At 41.3% G+C, this 19,451-nt stretch overlaps 1 protein-coding gene and 1 long non-coding RNA gene across 2 annotated transcripts in view; one reads left to right on the top strand and one right to left on the bottom strand.

The window, feature by feature from the left end:
• Nucleotides 1-19,451, top strand: part of LOC148348712 (uncharacterized) — a 231,247-nt gene that overhangs the window by 138,255 nt on the left and 73,541 nt on the right. The gene's annotated exons all lie outside the window — the stretch shown is intronic.
• The window catches only part of LOC148348711 (uncharacterized), an 86,821-nt gene continuing 76,044 nt past the window's right edge, over nt 8,675-19,451 (bottom strand). The window contains exons 26-29 of the mRNA XM_088322326.1: nt 18,494-18,548; nt 12,961-13,155; nt 10,142-10,219; nt 8,675-8,862 (exon numbers count right to left, since the gene is read on the bottom strand). Coding sequence (XP_088178452.1) covers nt 8,675-8,862; nt 10,142-10,219; nt 12,961-13,155; nt 18,494-18,548 — 516 coding nt within the window. The remainder of the gene's footprint in view (nt 8,863-10,141; nt 10,220-12,960; nt 13,156-18,493; nt 18,549-19,451) is intronic.

Below are 19,451 nucleotides of genomic sequence, written 5' to 3'. Positions count from 1 at the left end.
GAGATCGAAGAGATCAAAGCCAGGAGAGAAAGCTTACCACGTGTTGTGAGTCATCATTGTATTCATATTTAGTTTATTTTGTCTTTTATTAGCATATTTGCTATTGGAGTCATCCAAAAGTCATTCAAAGTAATCCAATCAAAGCAGGGGTGTCAAACTCATTTTAACTCGGGGGCCACACAATAGAACAAACATTCTGTCGGGGGCCGGACTAGTAGATTAGAGTGAAAGAAAAAAGAGACAAAGAAATGAGAGAAAGAGAAGGAGAGAAAAGTAGAGGGTGGGACAAAGAAAGAGAGAAAGGGACAAAGAAAGAGAGAAAAAGGAGAAAGGGAGAGAAACAAAATAGATAAGAAAATAAATAATGAGAGAGGGAGAAAGAAAGAGAGAGAAAGAAAGAAATCCAAAGAGAAATAGAACAAGAGAAAGAGGGAAGGAGAGAAAAGAGAAGGAAAGAAAGAGAGAAGGGGAGAAAGAGAGAAGAGGAAAGCAATGGAGAAAGAGGGAGAAAAGGGTAAAAAGGAAAAAACAGTGAAAGAGAGGTAGATAGCGAGTGAGAGGAAAAGGGTGGAACAGTGAGTGAGAGAGATAAAAAAGAAAGAAATACAAGTACAACATTTGTGAGAGGCACCTGCCTTTGGCAAGTGCATATTTTTCAACCTGCAGCTCATTTTTCTCCTCCGCTTCTCCGAGCATTGTCCCGTGGGCCGGATTGCATCCCTTAGCGGGCCTGATCTGGCCCGCGGGCCGCATGTTTGACTCCCCTGAATTAAAGTAACCCTACCCAACCCTGGCTATATGATATATTGAACTGAAATTGCCGATCGGAACAACCAATGATTGATAAAGGAAAATCATGAAAATGTTTAGGGGTGCCCAAACTTTTGCATATGAGTGATATATAGCCTTTAATAATAATAATATAATAATAATTTCCTTGTATTGTCATTCTGTGTAACAATGTACACAGAACGAAATGTCGATTGCACCTGACCCGTTGTAGCGAGCCGATGCAGCCGCAGCCAACAGAGGGCGCCGCCGACCACTTTTTAAGTCTTAGGAATGACTCGGCCGGGGCGCGAACCACCGACCTCCCAGTCTCAAAGCGGGCGCCTTACCATCTAGGCTACTGAGCTGGTACATAGCAAAAGAGTGACAATTTCTTGAAGAACCGAACGGGCAGATCTCCAAACGGTTGGAATCCCTGAAAACGGAACAGCGTGGCTTTGATCGTCTCCTTCTGGTTACCACCATTAGCATTATTATCCGGAATCGACTCTCATTTGTTCTCCCAACTTCAAGTGCTTTATTTACACCTCGTACGTTACGTCTCCGAGTACAAGGGCTTCCTTTGTGTTTATTTTTTCCCATCAAGGCTATTTGCGTGAAGCCCCGTTGAGTTTTATATCCCATCCCGTATAATGAGGACACAGTCATCCCGCGCAAGTTTTCAAGTCTTTTCTGCACGTGTTGCATTGTGTTCCTTGAACCTATTTTCAAAAGGACAAATCGGAAAAGAACACCGGGGAAGGCGAACAATGTGGCGGTGACCTTTTGTTTTCTTGGGAAGATTCTGTCATGAACAAGAACAGGATTAGGACCCAAACGCGTGACGTTACTCAGACAAGCCTTTTATTTTAGTCACGCACGTTAGGCAGCGGCAGCACGGCGGCGCAGTGGTTAGCGCGTGTGCGGCACAGTTCATGTCATGGGAACCTCCTGCGTGGGTTCAAATCCAGCTACCGGACTTAGTGTGCGGAGTTTGTATGTTCTCCCCGTGCTTGCGTGGGTTTCCTGCCACATTCCAAAAACATGCATTTCAGGTGAATTGGCCGGTCCAAATTGTCCCTAGGTGTGAATGAGCGAGTGAGTTGTCTGTCCCCGTGTCCCCTGCCCACTGCCCGGAGATGGCTGGGATGGGCTCCAGCCCCCTCGCGACCCTAATGAGGATAAGCGGTACAGCAGATGAGATGAGACGTTGGGCAGCAGTCTGGCGTGAAATGATAGGGGGCCAGAGGCCGACGAGATCGATATCCATTGTTGATATGAGTTGATATCGGACGGCTGGTCGGTGTCGATACCAGACAGGACAGACAGGATGGATAATGAAACAGGATATCGAAAATAAACAGGACAAACTACACGGGAACGAAAACTGGAGAGAATAATTAACAGGACCAAAATAGATTGGAACGAAACTAGAAACCGATATTAAACAGGACAAAAATAAACGGGAACAATACTGGACAGGGAATACCAACAGGTAACCAGACCGAGTCTGAACCCACGTCTTGCGGGGCAGAGGTTTGTTGACGGACTGACCAAAATAAAATTTTGGGGGATGTGCTTGTAGGTGCTTGAAATGAATGCAATATTTCTTAACAAGTCTGCTTAAAGATAACACTGACACTGCTCTCTGGTGGCTTCGCTTTGCCATTGTGTTTCTTCTTCCTCCGTGATTAACAGCAACCTGTATTAGTTTGTATGGCATAGTCATGTGTAGGGCCATTGCACACACAAAAAAAGCATTTACAAACCCTGCTCTAGGATGATTTTTCTGTTGACGAAAGCGTGTAATGCCCTCATTTTAAGCTCCATTAATACTTGATAAGGTTCAGAGTTAGCATGTTATGTTAGTGTGTGTCAAAGTGCTTTTTGGGTTTCAAAATAAGACAAAGAGGAACCAAAATCCCTCAAGCAAAAATATTTATTGTCATGAAAAATATATTTCTATTAAAAATAACACGTTTCTTCAGAATATTATGAATGAAACATTTACCAAATGTAAATAGAAAGATCGAGAGCTAGATGGCTAGCTAGATGGCTAGCTAGATGGCTACATATCCAGCTAGATGGCTAACTAGATGGCTAGATATCTAGATGGCTAACTAAATGGCTAACTAGATGGCTAGCTAGATAGATGGCGAGCTAGATAGATGGCTAGCTAGATAGCTAGCTAGAAGGCTAGATAAATAGCTAGATGGCTAGCTAGGTGGCTAGATAGATGGCTAGCTAGGTGGCTAGATGGCTAGATAGGTAGCTAGATGGCTAACTAGATGGCTAGCCAGATGGCTAGATAGGTAGCTAAAAAGCTAGATGGCTAGCTAGATAGCTTGATAGCTAGATTGCTAGATGGCTAGCTAGAAAGATGGCTGGCTAGATGGCTAGATGGCCAACTCGATGGCTAGATAGCTAGATAGCTAGATGGCTAACTAGATGGCTAGCTAGATAGATGGCGAGCTAGATAGATGGCTAGCTAGATAGCTGGCTAGCTAGAAGGCTAGATAGATAGCTAGATGGCTAAATGGCTAGCTAGGTGGCTAGATAGATGGCTAGCGAGATGGCTAGCGAGATGACTAGATGGCTAGATAGGTAGCTAGATGGCTAGATGGCTAACTAGATGGCTAGCTAGATAGATGGCGAGCTAGATAGATGTCGAGCTAGATAGATAGCTAGCTAGATGGCTATATAGATGGCTAGCGAGATGGCTGGATAGGTAGCTAGATGGCTAGATAGGTGGCTAGATAGCTAGATGGCTTGCTAGATAGATAGCTGGCTAGATGGCTAGATAGCTAGCTAGATGGCTGGATGGCTATATGACTAGCTAGATAGATTGATTGAAACCGATCGAGAGATAGGAGATAGATAGATAATGCCCAAAATAATAGATATGACCATTTATATTCTCAGGATACGTTACAACTCCATTTATAGCTTGTACATAAAGACAATCAGTTCATCGTCTCGCTACCAGGATGAGAAAAACCTCAACGAAAGTGAGCGCCTAAAGGCAATATTTTAAAATCTATCAATAAACATAATCACAGTGTAGAATGAATCGGGGACACAAAGCACGTCCAATTGTTGTTCAGGTCGTTCCGGCAACATAATGTCGTAGTTAAATCGAAAGTAAGAGTTTTATGACATTGTTATAATGTGCTGACATCGGTCCACATTATTTTTTAGTGTTAATGTCAGCACGGTCATTCATGGCCGCCATTTTGTGCTGCTGAGAATTTTGATACACATGACACAAACCAAATACCGTATTTTCCACACCTTAAAACAGACTGGATTCTAATGGGCACCCCCAAAATTATTTTGATATTTTTCTTCTATGTATAAGGCGCACCAAACTATAAGTCGCACGAGATGGGCACTTGTCATAGTTTTGTTTTCCCACAATGCATTTTGACTCAGTTGGATGCCGACATTTATCTTAAAACTTTTCCTGTGGAAATCGCAAAAGGAGACCGGTCGTTTTCGAGGCGACCAAATCTAATCTGCAGCTAGACGGGAATGTATTCCGTTTTAGCCGGGGCCAAAATTGTCCCTCTTCCCGAATACAAGCGTATTATTATGCTGCTTACGTTTGCAGTTAAAGATACAGTAGCTTCCTGTGTCCGAAGATGCTAATGTGAACGTCCAAGTGATGAAAAATTGATAAGTTGCAAAAGTATTGCCCCCCTTTGAGTTAATATTTTGCACAACATCCCTATACTGGGATCACAACCTGAAGTTTATGTCTATAGGTTTTGCATATCTAGATACAGAAATAGTTATCCATTCTTCCTTACAAAACAGTTAAAGTTCCTTAAAGTTTGATGTCATTTTTGGGAAATCCTGTTCTTCAGGCTTGAAGGACTGGGCTAGTACCTTTATATTGATAGTTTTAAACCTTACCCTTTCAGATTTTGCTTTATGTTACAGTTTTTGTACCGTTGGATTATGAAACAGCACCCCATTGTCAGGTCTTTTGGAGAGTCCAACGGATTTTCTGCCAGAATCGCCCTGTACTTGGATCTTTCCATCAACTCTAACAATCTTTCTAGAAAAGCGGCCCCTGGTGCATGATGCTGCCACCACCATGCTTGACAGTGGGGATGGTGTTTTCAGGGTGATGTGCAGTGTTACGCCCAACAAAACACTGTGCATTCAGTTCAAAAAGTTTAATTTTGCTCTCATTTTATCTGAGCACAATTCGTGTCTCCCATGTGGCTTCTTGCAAACGCCAAAGAGAAGTTTTCATGGTATTCTTTCAGGAAGGGCTTTCTCCTTGCCACTCTTAAGGGCATATTTATGCAGAGTATGACTAATAGTTATCTTCTGCACATATTGTCCCACCTTAGATATGTATGCCTGCACGTTATCCATTGTGAACATGGGTCTCTTGGTTGCTTCTCTGATTAGTTTTCTCCCTATTTCGCATGAACATTTAGAGGGACAGCCAGGTTTTGGTAGGTTTGCAGTGTTTTTTTGCGATCTCCATTGTGATATTACTGCTCGCAAAATCCTCTGGGAGATGGATAAATATTGTGAAATATTCCTCTTGTATCCGATTCCTGCTTTGAACCTTTGCACAACTTCATCCCGGACCTGCCTGGTGTTTTTTGGTCTCCATAATGATATCTGGGCTCCAGTATCTCATTTTAGAGACCTGATCCCCTCTAAGAGCAGGTACATTTAGATCAAGAATGACACTCAGGTGACCTCTGTTTATGATTGTTAGTCATTTAGGTTGATATTGGATTCAGAAGTCATCGGGGAACCTTTGGAGTCAGTTGGCGGAGCTGAGATAACAGGGGGGGTCAATATTTTTGCAACACCTACTTTTCAGTATTTTAGTTGTAAAAGTAATATTAAATGTTGAAACGATTTGGTTTCACTTCCCAATTGTGTCTCACGTGTTGTTGATTCTTAGAAAATAGATTTAATTGTTTGGTTTTAAAGTTGAAGCCTGAAACGTGGCAATATGGAAAAACGTTTTCCGGGGCCAATGCTTTCACTTGGTCTTATATTCATCTTAATACCCGATACTGTTACGATATGCTTTTCTTACTTTAGCGATTCAACCTTTTGAGATTTCAACTTTTCGATGGCATTTTTTGGCAACCGAACCGGGACGTAAAATATGGCGTTTATGTCAGATGTTTAGAATGAATCTTCAAGGACGTCCGCCTGGAAAGACGAACAAAACTAAGGAAGAATCGGCAACACTACCGCTTGACGCGCTAAATTCCAGCTTTTCTCTCCTTTGAAGCACCCACCAATTAAAAAGAAATCTACTGCATCGAATTTAAACAACAACAACAAAAATCTTGCCTCGGGACTAGTGTTTTAGTCTACAGCTGCTTTATTTTGTAGCCTTACTCAGTATTGTTGTGGATTGACTGTAAGGCAGCAGCTTGGTGTGCAGACATCTGGCAGGATGTTATGAGTCATGAGATAATGTTGATACAAGAAGTCACAAGTTGTTGACTGAGCAAGTCGGGGCCCGGAAAAATTTTTGCGATCCCGGGAAAAACATCACGTGATCTTTTTAAACACAGTACAAAGCCCAGCGTCTCTTGGATGAATTTTGTACGTGTCCTGAATGAATGAACGAAGAGCGTTCCCTCTTTGCCATATTTCTCTCTCTGCATATATTTTGGGGCGACGCCCAACGACGTCCTCTCCAAAATTTCCCGATTTAAACAAGCACACGTCTCACGTGTAAAAAACGAAAGCTCGATAACATCTACCGCTTTTAATGTCGAAACATTAGCATGTATGCTAAGGTGTCTCCTACTTTCTCAAGATATCTCACAAAATTCTCACTTAAACTTGAAAATACATCAAAACAAAGCCGCACCAATAAAGTTGCTCTGATATTTTTAATCTAGCATTTAATCTGTTATCCCGTTTAACTCGTTCAGTGCCGTGACGTATAAGTACATTTTTTAGAAGGATATTTTCATTAAGTTTTTTTTTTTTTCAAATCACAAGAAGCGCTAAATAATACACGCCTCCCTTGTCTTTCACCTAAATACAATTATTTTTGAAATAGTATATAAATAACATTTCAATAAATAATTTCAGGTCACCTTTAAAGGAGGCAGACCTCGTTTTTGAATTAAATAACTTTACTGGCAAATACAAACACAAGGTGGCGCTGGTGTGTATTCATGAATATTTAGACGCACTAAATGATATCATAAACCGCTACATTATACTTATGAGCAAGATTTCGAGTTGATCAATTGGAGCTTGTTTTAAAGACATCAAACAATGTTGATGGATTACATTTAAAGGGGCAGTGCAGAGTTTTCCATATCATAGGAAGATCCTGGTAGTCTGCTAGGGTTCGATTGGTCCTGCCAGAGTCTCATAAACTTGTAGTATTAAAACGTAAAATTATGATCACAAATGACATGGTGTGTATCTGTGCTACTTATGGGTCAGTCGTCATCATAGATTTAGCTTCTGTAAGATGCTTTAAAAAATGAACCTGTTCGATGTATGTCAAGTTTAAAATTTTCAAAATGTTCCTCCGTGAAAGCATGCCCCTGAACACCCACCAGGGTCTCCGAAATGTATACAGGAAACACTGCACGGTGTAATATTTAACAACTAGATACTATTTTGTAGCGTGAATCAAAATGAGTGCTACAAAGCACAAGGAAGACTTACAGAGACCGGGTATAGTGAAACAGAGAACAAGCGTTAAATAGCAAACTACGGAGACTCCAAGTGACCAAACCGTACCGTTTTTCCGATTATTTGCCCAGCCTTTCGCAAAGTTTTTGGCTTTAAAGGGTTACCCGTAGCAGCAAGATGGCAGACAATCATGTCACCTTCCTGTAGGTGAGCCTCATGTGATGTAAAATACATACAAATGTCTCAACTTATAAGTATGTCGAGGAAATTCAGGTTTAGATGATAGTTTATAAATGGGTTATTATTCAATACATAGTTTTTTTTTAAATAGATATTTCTTTTACCACTAGGTGGCCAAATAATACACTAGTTTCATTTTAACCAAAGCTAGATTTGGTTTGATAGTACAGTAATCCCTCGTTTTTCGTGGTCCTGCAAAAGTAAACCTGCAAAGTAGAAACTTTTATGAATATACATCGGAACCAAGGAAAAAAAACTAATTTACAGGTTCAAGTAAATAAAAGTACTGTACATTTTTCTGTTTTATAAATTACTACAGTATTCTCAAATTATAATTTTAAAAGTAATCTTGCTGTATGTGCTGCTCTAAGGGACGGATATCGTCTCAGGACACTATGTTTTTACTTTACATGGTACTTTTTTGCCATCGTGTGGACATAATGGAAAACGCAATCAATGTTTAGTGGGTTGAGAAGCCCAACTTTGTTGGCGATAGAAAGCGTCTTCTTCTGTAAGTCCAGAACATTTTGTCGACGAGATGGCTTTAAGAGCAACTTGGAATTAAAAATAGATTTCAGCGTACGTCATGTAAGTTGGTCGAGCTGTTATACGCATATAAGGGGCGGGGTGATTGTTTAGCCAATCGGAATACAGAACACAACGCACAATAAAAAATAGGCCAACGAGCTAAACCGGGATAAGCAAACCGCCATAGAGCGAGGGATTTCTGTAAACAAAACCAACTCGTCACAAAGATCTTAAAATAATAAACCTTCTTGAAATGAAATCCAAATGAACGTCGCAGAAATAGTCCCCCGGGTTGTTGTTCAAAACCCTGAGTATAATTCACGCGCCCTCGTTATGCTCGGACTGGACGTGTGAGGTTTTTTCTGCCTCCAGTGTTTTGGCTCCTCTGGAACGGGAGTTGACAGGCTCACACAAAACCCGCCTGGGGAGTAAACGCGGGTGTTAAAAACCGGCGGCCCCTCGTGTCCCCGGCCCCTCTTCGGGTCCTCCGTCAGATATTGGGCCCTTTGCTGTAATGTTCCCTTAGGTTGTAGGTCTGATAGCACATGGATAAGTCACACGTCCCCGGTGTTCCCGGATGACCCCTTTTACCGGGTTCACCGGGAGGTCCCGGCTTGCCGGGGGTTCCCTCGTTGCCTCGCTGTCCGATGCCGTCGAAACCACGGAGACCTGGAGAACCTTTGAACCAAAATAGAGAAAACATTTCAACAGATTCCTTGCGTTACGTTATAGTTTAGGGGTCAGGAACCGATGTCTCTTTTCATGAGTACATATGGCTCAGAGATAACATTCTGGTTATTCAAATTTCTTCCGTAGCGATCCGATGCTAGCACAGAGTCGAGTTTAATGTGTGGATAGCCAAAGTTGGGTCACATATTTAATGAGTACCGTCCCTGTTGTAGTTTATAGTCAAGGTGTCGCACCAACAGACCCCGTTTTGGCCGTACATCGCAAAATCATCCTTTACATGAAATCCCATTAAACGATGGATGTTCACTATTGAGACACTATGATAAAAACCCACAGAACAAACTGTAAAGAAACACGAGCCAAGCACCAAGAGCAATTTCCCAGGGTTAGCAAGCAAGGTAGGCAAAGCTATGCACAAAGCACATTTCTCTCTGTCCAGTGCCGTCTGCACCGCTGCAGTATCATTGTTTGCAGTATTTTGTGACATGTTTATAAAAGACCTCTGCTTGCACCTTGTTTTTAACAAATACATATGAAGAACATGATGGTCAAAATAATGCTATCAAGCACAGAGTCGAGTTTAATATGTGGATAACCACATATTACCACATAAAGACGTATGTGGGGTCACATATTTAATTAGCACCGTCCCGGCTGTAGTTTGCAGTCAAGGTGTCCCACCAACAGACCACGTGGCTGTAAACCGCTAAATAATCCTTTACATGAAATCCCATTAAACGATGGATGTTCACTATTGAGACACTATGATGAAAACCCACAGAACAAACTGTAAAGAAACGCCAGAAAAATAATCTAAATATTTTGCTTTTATAGCTCTTTTGGTCAAAAAGGTGTCCAACCTCTGCCTCTGGTACCTACCTATATATATATATATATATATATATATATATATATATATATATATATATACATACTGTATACTTCTTACTTTGCAGAAATTCCCTTTAATACAGGTGACTGTGGAACGAATGAACTGTGCAAATTTCGAGAAGACTGTATAATTCATGCAAAACAACAAACAACTAACGTCCCCGAACAATTTGACGTAAGCATCTACCCACATATCTCTCAGAAATGGAAGGTCCTTGATGCCTTTCCATTAAAAGTGCACCGATGTTTTGATGAGAGCTCAGATGTCAGGTTACCGCCGTTTATCGCTCAAAATATTTACAAGGCCGGGAAAAAAGGCACTAATGGATGCAGGCCAGTAAAAAAAGAAGCAAAATGCTCCTGTGATTTTATTTACCTGGCGGTCCGGGTGGTCCCGGGCGTCCCTGTTGACCTTCCCCTTTGCTGCCTTTGGATCCTCTCGGCCCCACGTCCCCTGAGGACATATCGGGTTCACTTCAGAATACGAAAAAATGAGTATCGTATAATAAGTCGATCATGGACAATTCACATGACAACCACTACACAGTATCATCTCCAAACAGAAGAGCAGCTTCAGCGACAGGCTGCTGTCACAGTCTGAGGAGATCATTTCTTCCTCATGCCATGAGGCTCTTGAACTCCACCCGGGGGAGTAAAAGCTCACATAAAACCCAACCCCCCACATTTGCACATTACCCTATTTTTAAGACAGTAGCACTATTTAAATACTATATAGCAAAATGTTATAGTGGGTATTTTTGTATTTTATATCTTTATTTTATTATTTTATCTCTCAAGACATCTATCTAGATATGAAATGACAATTATATATAGTGCTTTTCAAGTCAATGACTTCTCAAAGCGCTTTACAGTGCGCTTCACATTTCCCAATAGCTGCCATGTAAGGCGCAAGCCTGCTTATTGGGGGCATTAGGGGTTCAGTGTCTTACCTAAGGACACTTTGACATGTAACACAGAGGAGCCGGGATTCAAACTGCAATATCTTGATCCCAAGACGATGCGCTCTACCTCCTGAGCTACTACTGCCCCAACATCTATCTATCTAGACATTCATCTATCTAGACATTTAGACATCTATCTATCTAGGCATATATCTAGCCAGCCATCAATCTAGCCCTCTATCTAGCCATCTATCTATCTAGCCATCTATCTATCTAGAAAAGTTTCATGGTTTTTGTCAAGCTTATCATACTAATAATTGCTTCAATCTTCCTTATTTGCGTAGAATGGCTTTTAGATTTCTTTTTCATGTTGTGGTATTTATCAGGATATTTTCATTTTTTTCTTCTTCTTTTCTTTTTCTCTTTTTTTCATTTTTTTCTTTTTTTCTTTGTTTTTTTCTTTTTTTCTTCCCATCTTTTTCTTTCTTTCTTTCTTTTTTTCTTTCTTTTGTTCTTTCTTTCTTTTGCTCTTTCTTTCTTTCTCCCCATATTTCTCTTTTTCTTTCTTTCTCCCCCCTCTTCTCCTACTATGTCTCTTTCACTCTCTGTGTCTCTCTTTTTCTCTCCCTTTGTTGCTCTTTCTCTCTTCCTACCCTTTGCACTTTCTTTTCTCTTTTCTCTCCTTCTGTCTTTCTATTTCTCTTTAGATTTCTTTCTTCCTCTCCCTTTCTCTTCCCCCTCTCCTCCGAGTTTTTATCTTTTGTTTCTCATACTCTCTCCCTCTATCTCTTTCTCTTTCTTTGTCCCACCCTCTCTCCTTTTCCCTTCCTCTTTCTCTTATTTCTTTATCTACTCCTTTTCTTTGTCTTGAATCTAATAGTCCGGCCCCCGACAGAATGTTTGATCTATTGTGTGGCCCCTGAGTTAAAATGAGTTGGACACCCCTGCCTTAAACTAACAAGGTGATACGACATCCAAGAGTGAGACATTATAGTCGGGGATCTTCCACGGATGATTAGGCGCATGAAGGAGCCATGAATCAAAAACGGCTCATTAAGTCCGATTTGGCCGGCCTGACTTTTACTGCCGTTCGCTAGTTTAATAAGCTTGTTTTACGGGCTACGTTGAGCATCAACACGTCCCATTTGTTAGATCCAGGGTTGGGTAGGGTTACTTTGACTTGATTACTTTCAATGACTTTTGGATTACCCCGATACCAAATATGCTCATAAAAGACAAAAGAACCCTAAATAGGAATAAAATGACTCCATTTTGTGCAGGCTTGGGGAGTAACGGAATACATGGAACGGCAAAAAGCTGTTTGGATTGATTTTCATTTTGTTTCTGTGGCATTTGATGTTGGTTTTGCCGGAGATCCAAGAGATCAAAGCCAGGAGAGAAAGCTTACCACGTGTTGTGAGTCATCATTTTATTTATATTTAGTTTCTGTTGTCTTTTATTAGGATATTTGCTATTGGAGTCATCCAAAAGTCATTGAAAGTAATCGAGTCAAAGTAACCCTACCCAACCCTGCCTCAAGGGATGAATAAAGTATCTATTTATCTATCGATCTATCAACATGACGGTGACAAAATATCATCTGAAGTGGATTGTTTCGAAACGGACTCGCTCTCTACATAATTCGAGGTGGTGTAACCCTGGGCACAAAGATTTCCATCTGCTGCAGGGACGTCCAACTTTTGGCCTAGCGTGTGACGTCATCCACCCCGCTAAACTACAACACAGCACCCCGAGACCATCCTGTTAATCAACACTGCCTGCTTTCTTTATGATTTTATTTTTCAACACAAGGATACTGCTGGAAATGTGAATTTCCCTACAGGCAGGGTTGGGTAGGGTTACTTTAACTGGATTACTTTCAATGACTTTTGGATGACTCCAATCCCAAATATGCTCATAAAAGACAAAAGAAACTAAATAGGAATCAAATTACTAAATTGGGGAGTAACAGAATACATGGAGCGGCAAAAATGATGTCGGCAAGCTGTTTGGATTGATTCCTATTTAGTTTCTTTTGTCTTTTATGAGCATATTTGGTATTGGAGTCATCCAAAAGTCATTGAAAGTAATCCAGTCAAAGTAACTCTACCCAACCCTGGAGGTCTTTGGCACTCTTTGGATTATAACCGCGTCTGAAAGCCGTGGTAAAATCGCCCGAGCTGTTGTTTTTCGCAAAAGTCGTTTTTGCGCATCTCCGGCTCGGACTTCAGATATCGGGTCTTTGCGTACGTGCGGGTAGCTTGCGTTAAAGCGGACCTTCGGCAGCGCTTACCTTTGACACCCGCGGGACCCTGCTCACCTGGAGTCCCCGGGTATCCCGCAGAGCCAGTCCTGCCGGGATAACCCGGCATCCCCGTTGAGCCTTTGGGTCCCGGGGCGCCCGTCTCGCCCGGTGGTCCCTTTACGGCTTGGCAAGATTCGCACCTCGCTGATCCGTCCACGGACCGGAGAAGTCCTGGGAGTTGGGCTGGAGGGCAAAAGCGGAGGTCACTGATTAAAAGCGGGATGCACGAGAGAGGTAATGGTCATAGAGACGGAAACACCCACCGAATGCGAAAAGCAACAAAATAAAACCTACATTTTAAACAGGTACTTGCAGCAATTGTCAAATGGGATAATGGATAGTGGCCGGCAGCAAGAATGGAAAAGAAGAAGCCGCCACACGTGACACAAATGTGCTCTGTCGGCCCCTGCTCTTAAGTCAAGTCAAGTCATTTTTATTTGTGACGCCCTAAACCACGAAGAGTCTCAAAGGGCTTCACAGATTATTACACAGACTATTTTTCAGCCGACGAGAAGAGTAGGTTATTCAGAGGTTGCAGATCGGATCTCAGGGGGAAGAGCATTCCACCGTGTACTACCGTTATCTCGGATCATTATTTAGTTACATTTGAGGTGCTAGCTAAATGTAGTGCTAAAAAAGCTGAAGGATTTAGCGGACGCAATTTAAGCACTGGCACAGTTTCTGAGCTCTTTGAACTCCTTCCTGGAGCAGTTGCGTCTTTTCCTTCATACCATGGCTCGATTGACTCACTCATGAATGAGTTCAATACTACCCTGACTAGTGTCCTGGATTCAATAGCGCCCATAAAGCTTAAATCACGTCCTAAAAGACGCACGCCTTGGTTTACTGATGAAACTAGAACCCTTAAACAAGAATGCAGGAAATTGGAAAGAAAATGGCGCGCTACCAAGCTTGAGGTTTTCCATCAAACCTGGTGTGACAGCTTGTTAAAGTATAAAGCGGCCCTTGCCTCTGCAAAATCAGCCTACCTTTCGAAGGTGATTGCGCCTCAAAAGAACAATCCCAAAGCCCTTTTTGACACTGTAGCATCGCTTACAAGGCAACAGACTATCGCAGATAGTTCGACGCACTCTGCTCATGACCTAATGGTCTTCTTTACTAAGAAGATTCGATGCATACAGGAAGAAATTGCTAAAGACAAGAGTTAACAGGGGATAATGGAGCTCAGCCAAAAAAGGTAGATGATGGTAGATGGTCTGCATTTATATAGACCTCCCGAAGCGCTTTACAATGTGCTTCACACCTACCCATTCACACACACTCACACCGATAGCAGCAATCTAGTCACATTCGAAAATTCCGTTATGCCGGTCTTCATGTCTTAAAACAAAGTAGTCTCACTATTTTTCCTCTACCATTAGTTTTCATAAACAAAGGGAGATCCCTCTTGCCGGAGGAATCGTATCAACTGACGGATTATCTTATGCAAAAAAGATGAAGGAAAAAAAACATTAAAAAAAATACATTTTAAAAGTGGCCAAATAAGTTAAGGAAAGAAGAGAAAAAGGAAACAAAAAAATAAAAGAAAGAAAAGATCATTCAGACCGTTGACTAGCTTGGCACTTTTTACTCGTGACTGCCACCTGTGGCCAAAAGCGAAACTGGAATACGTTAACACAAAAAACAACTAGTAAAATAAAATATTCAACAAAATACACATTGAAAATCAATTTAAGAATAAAAGTAAAAGTAGAAAATAATTTTAGAAATAAAAGTCAAATAACTGCGGAAAAATATGAAAAGTAGGGTAAAAGGGTACAGTTCGATTCCCGCAGATTTTTTCCCTTTTATTTTCAAAATACATATTCCTGCTTCTTTTGATAGTGTGTTTTAGGGGGATACACTTCAGCAGCCTGAACCGGAAATATGTTTTGCTCGGCAATAGTTAATTGGGGATAACAGATAGCAGAATGGCACACCTCCCTACAAAGGTACCTTCTGTTGGTCTCCGCTTGCAGCAATATGAGATCGGGGATAATGGATCGCAGCCACCTGATTACAGTTGTTTTAGGAAAAACTACGCCATTTTCTTTCATTTTCTCATGTTCTATCGCCATTTCACCACATTTTTCTTAAGTCCCATGGAGCCTTTTTTTTTTTTTTTGTTCCTGTCATTTGCAGATCCTTTTTGTTTTCATCAGTTCGTTAGCATTTTTCTCCAATTTCTCGATTTTGTCAAAGCGATTTTGTCTCTCTTAAAATCCTTCTTTTATCGCTCATTTTGTCGAGTCCATGTCGTCTGCTCTCCCTGTTTCGGGCATTTTTCGTATTTGTTGAATGTAGATTCCTAAGAAAGAAGAAGAACAAGAAGAAAAAAACAGCAGCAGCAGGAAAAAAAAAAAAATTCCAAAGCGATAAAAAGAAAGTGAACGGTGAAAAAAAAATTCCGAGACATTGTACGTTGCAGAGGATCACCGTGGCAACCACCTGTTACACACAGTGTAGTGAAAAAGTATTTTCCCCTTGCCGATTTCTGTGATTTTTTTTCATATTTATCGGCCACAAACGTTTCGGATCAACAAACCGATTAGAATAACAAACAGAAGCAACCAAAGTATCTACAAAACGCAGTTTAATTCATCATGGCACAAAAATCTAGACAGGTGTCAAACAGGCGGCCCGCGGGGACAGATCACGGTCGAAAAAAAGCTTGCCTAGAGTCAACTGAGGTTCACAGACGGACTGACAAAAGGCGACAGGCACATTTTGATAATGAATTCCAACAGTGGCTATGGCAACAATTTCAAGCATTTTCAAGCATTTCACCCAAAATTCAGCCGTTTTCAAGAATTTCGAATAACCGTACAAACCTTGTATTGGAATGTGATTTTAGGAATCAGGTGGATGCGTTTTATAGCTGTTCACTTGGACGGTTTTGGGAGGATGGGAGGACACCATTTTGTTTTTTGTGGTTGCGTATCGGGAATATTTGCTGGTTACTGTATTTTCCGCACTATAAGGCGCACCGGGTTATAGGGCGCACCCCCAAAAAATAGTTTTTGGTCCTATATCTTCCATAGATAAGGCGCACCGGATGATAAGGTGCTACAATGGGAACGTGGACAAAACAGTCAGATGATTCAGTCCAACTTATTTCCCCCTTAACATTCCCAAAGCTTGCAAATACGTGTCGGGAACACGTGCAGATGCGGTGTCTGTACGATGTCACTCAAATGCATCGTTCCATCATTCAGAAGGTTAAAGTCTTGGGATTCAAGAAATGCCAACCATTCCTTAGTTTCTATTTTCTTTTTCGCTCGCAACTTTACTGTGCATATGACAATAAACACTTGGAATTGAGTTGAATTCACTCAACTCATCACAGCAACGTCAAGATCGTTCTTAAACAAGATACCGGGAAAATATAAAGCCGTATAGCTCACCTAAGTTCTCACGTTCAATAATGATATGCAACAATGGTCTTCTTACAACCGTGAGTGTAGTAAATCCAGGAGAGTCAAATATTTACAAATACAGACTAATGAAACATGTTTCTTTATGGCGTAGTTTAGCAAGCTTGCTATTCAGTCATCTTTTTCGGCCTATTGCAGGGTTTGTTTTGGCCCTCTAGCCTATCCGAGGCTCCGAATAACTTCAGCCAATAGCGATCGATTAAACGGATGATTGACACATCTTTTTCGGCCAATTGCAGGGTTTTTTACGGCCCTCTAGCCTATCCGAGGCTCCGAATAACTTTAGCCAATAGCGATCGATTTAACGGATGATTGACACATCTTTTTCGGCCAATTGCAGGGTTTGTTTCGGCCTTCTAGCCTATCCGAGGCTCCGAATAACTTCAGCCAATAGCGATCGATTCAAATGATGATTGACACATTGGTTAGCCAACGAAACGCCGGTATATAAATCCCAGCATACACCGCGGACTACTCCACGTTCGGGGGGAAATCGAGTCGGCGACTGTTGCGTAAGTTGCGAGACCTTGCGATTTAATATTGATCCATATATAAGGCGCACTGTATTATAAGGCGCATGGTCAGCTTTTGAAAAAAATGAAGACTTTTAGGTGCGCCTTATAGTGCGGAAAATACAGTACTAGCAATTCCAAGAGAACTGTAGTCGTTTGAGATGTTATTTATACTAGCACAAAAAAAAAAACCCCGATGAGCCCGTCTGCCGGCACTCCATCACAATCCACGCCAGCAGCATTCGATCGATAATCACTTAAGCGGCGTGCGGGTGTTTGAAAATCCATCATTATCGGACATTAGCGCGGGAAAAGGTACTCGTAACTCATCGCCTGACCTCGGAATATCAATTAGATTTTGTATTCCCGCATATGCTTTTTATTTTCGATCGGGGTTTCGGAAAACTGGAATTCGGCCAGTCTTTTTGTCCATCGGGAAAATGAATTTCAACAATGCGCCGCTTTGGAAAATGCCCTTGGGAAGGAGTGAAAATGCTATCATAGCACTTGGATCAATCCTATTATTCATGGTACCAGTGCCGGTCTTGAGACCAAAAAGTGACTCTGGGTTGCTGTCCAAAAGTCTTGGAAAAGGGTGAAATAGGTAAAAAGGATTGAAACTCTGGATTCAGGGCAATGTTCCCTCTAAATTTCCTTTGGGGTCTGAGCGTTGACGCAAAGTCGGTGAGCAACGCTTGAAACAACAGTGAGCAACGGCAATCCCAAGTGTGGCAACTAAATCATGATCAAACATGTCCAAAACTTCAAGTTACATTTTGCTAAGGTTCCGGCAATGCAAAATTATTTTTCCCTTTTGAATGAATTGACTCATGTACGATTGCCTACAAACGTCCTTTGTTTTTACAATTCTTTCACAAGATTTCCATTTTTTTTTTATTCCTGGTATCTTTTGTGGCATAATACTAACATTTTTGGGGGCTTATTGAATCGGTTGCACGATACACAACTGTATTTAATCACATTTTTGAGTGGAAGTACAATGTTGGCAACAAGATTGACTTGGTATCATTGCAAATGATTTGAATGCAACACAAACTTTTTCTTCTATTTCCGTTTTTTTCTATTTTTTTTCCTTTAAAAAAATCTCATTGTGTTGATTTTTTCCTTGCTGTTACTTTTTTCTTTTTGTTCTCTATTTACTTTTCTACTTTGTTTCTTTCTCTCTTTTTTTCTGGCTTTTTTCTAAATTTGTTCTTCTTTTTTTCTCTTCATTTTGTTTCTCAGCTTTTCACTACTTTTTCATTTTTGTATTTTTTTTCTTTTTTGTTCTATTTCCCCCCTTCCTTTAAGTCTTTTTGTGAATAGTTTTACATAATATTTGGTTAAGTTGGGATTAAAGAAGCAAAAACAACCTGAAGAGCCGGTTCCTTTTAGTGAGCAGAGCCGAAGAAGCCGGTTCTCGAAAAACTCTAACTGACTTTACTCAACTTTGTTCTACTTCGACCTTGACTTCAAAATACCGCATTTAGAACACAGCGTCAGGGTAACTCGTGTATTTTTACCTGGGTTCCCAATGACCTTCACATGTGATCTTGAAGTGATACACTGACTTACCGCGTAGGACATCGGTGCAGAGCTTTACCAGATGATCATCTGACGGTGACTTGCCCTGAAAACCGAACCAAATCTTAAACGAGGTCTACGTAGAAAACAAGGTCTAAACGGTCTGCATTTCTATAGTGCTTTTCAACCTCCCAAAGCGCTTTACGATGTGTTTCGCACTTACCCATTCACACACACACTCACACACCAATAGGCAGTAAGCCTCCAAACATTTTGAGGATAATCAAGATGCTAAATGGTAACAGGTCTGCATTTCTATAGCGCTTTTCAAGTCAATGAAGACCTCCCAAAGCGCTTTACAATGTGTTTCGCACTTACCCATTCACACACACACTCACACACCAATAGGCAGTAAGCCTCCAAACATTTTGAGGATAATCAAGATGCTAAATGGTAACAGGTCTGCATTTCTATAGCGCTTTTCAAGTCAATGAAGACCTCCCAAAGCGCTTTACAATGTGCTTCACACTTACCCATTCACACACACACACTCACACACCAATAGGAGTCATTTCAGGTGAATTGGGCGGTCCAAATTGTCCCTGGGTGTGAATGAGTGAGTGAGTTGTCTGTCCCCCTGTGCCCTGCAATTGGCTGGCAACCGGTTCAGGGTGTCCACTGCCCACTGCCCGATGATTGCTGGGATGGGCTCCAGCACCCCCGCGACCCTACTGAGGATAAGGGGTATAGCTAATGAGATGAGATTTGGCATTATAATCATTTCATACATTTGATGAAATCATCAAATGACATAGCTTTTGTTTAGAGAGCGTAATTGGCCGTTTTTTCAATTTTGTCTGAAATGAAATGATCTGCATTTATAGAGCGCTTTTCAAGTCAATGACTTCCCAAAGCGCTTTACAATGTGCTTCACATTTCCCAATAGCGGCCGTGCAGCCACGTAAAGCGCTAACCTGCTTATTGGGGGTATTGGGGGTTCAGTGTCTTA

This window comes from Urocampus carinirostris, chromosome 18 (assembly GCF_059441175.1).
Source record: "Urocampus carinirostris isolate Australia breed hairy pipefish chromosome 18, RoL_Ucar_1.0, whole genome shotgun sequence".
NCBI lineage: Eukaryota > Metazoa > Chordata > Actinopteri > Syngnathiformes > Syngnathidae > Urocampus > Urocampus carinirostris.
Note: the sequence above shows the minus strand (reverse complement) of the source record. Positions and strands in the feature narration are given on the sequence as shown.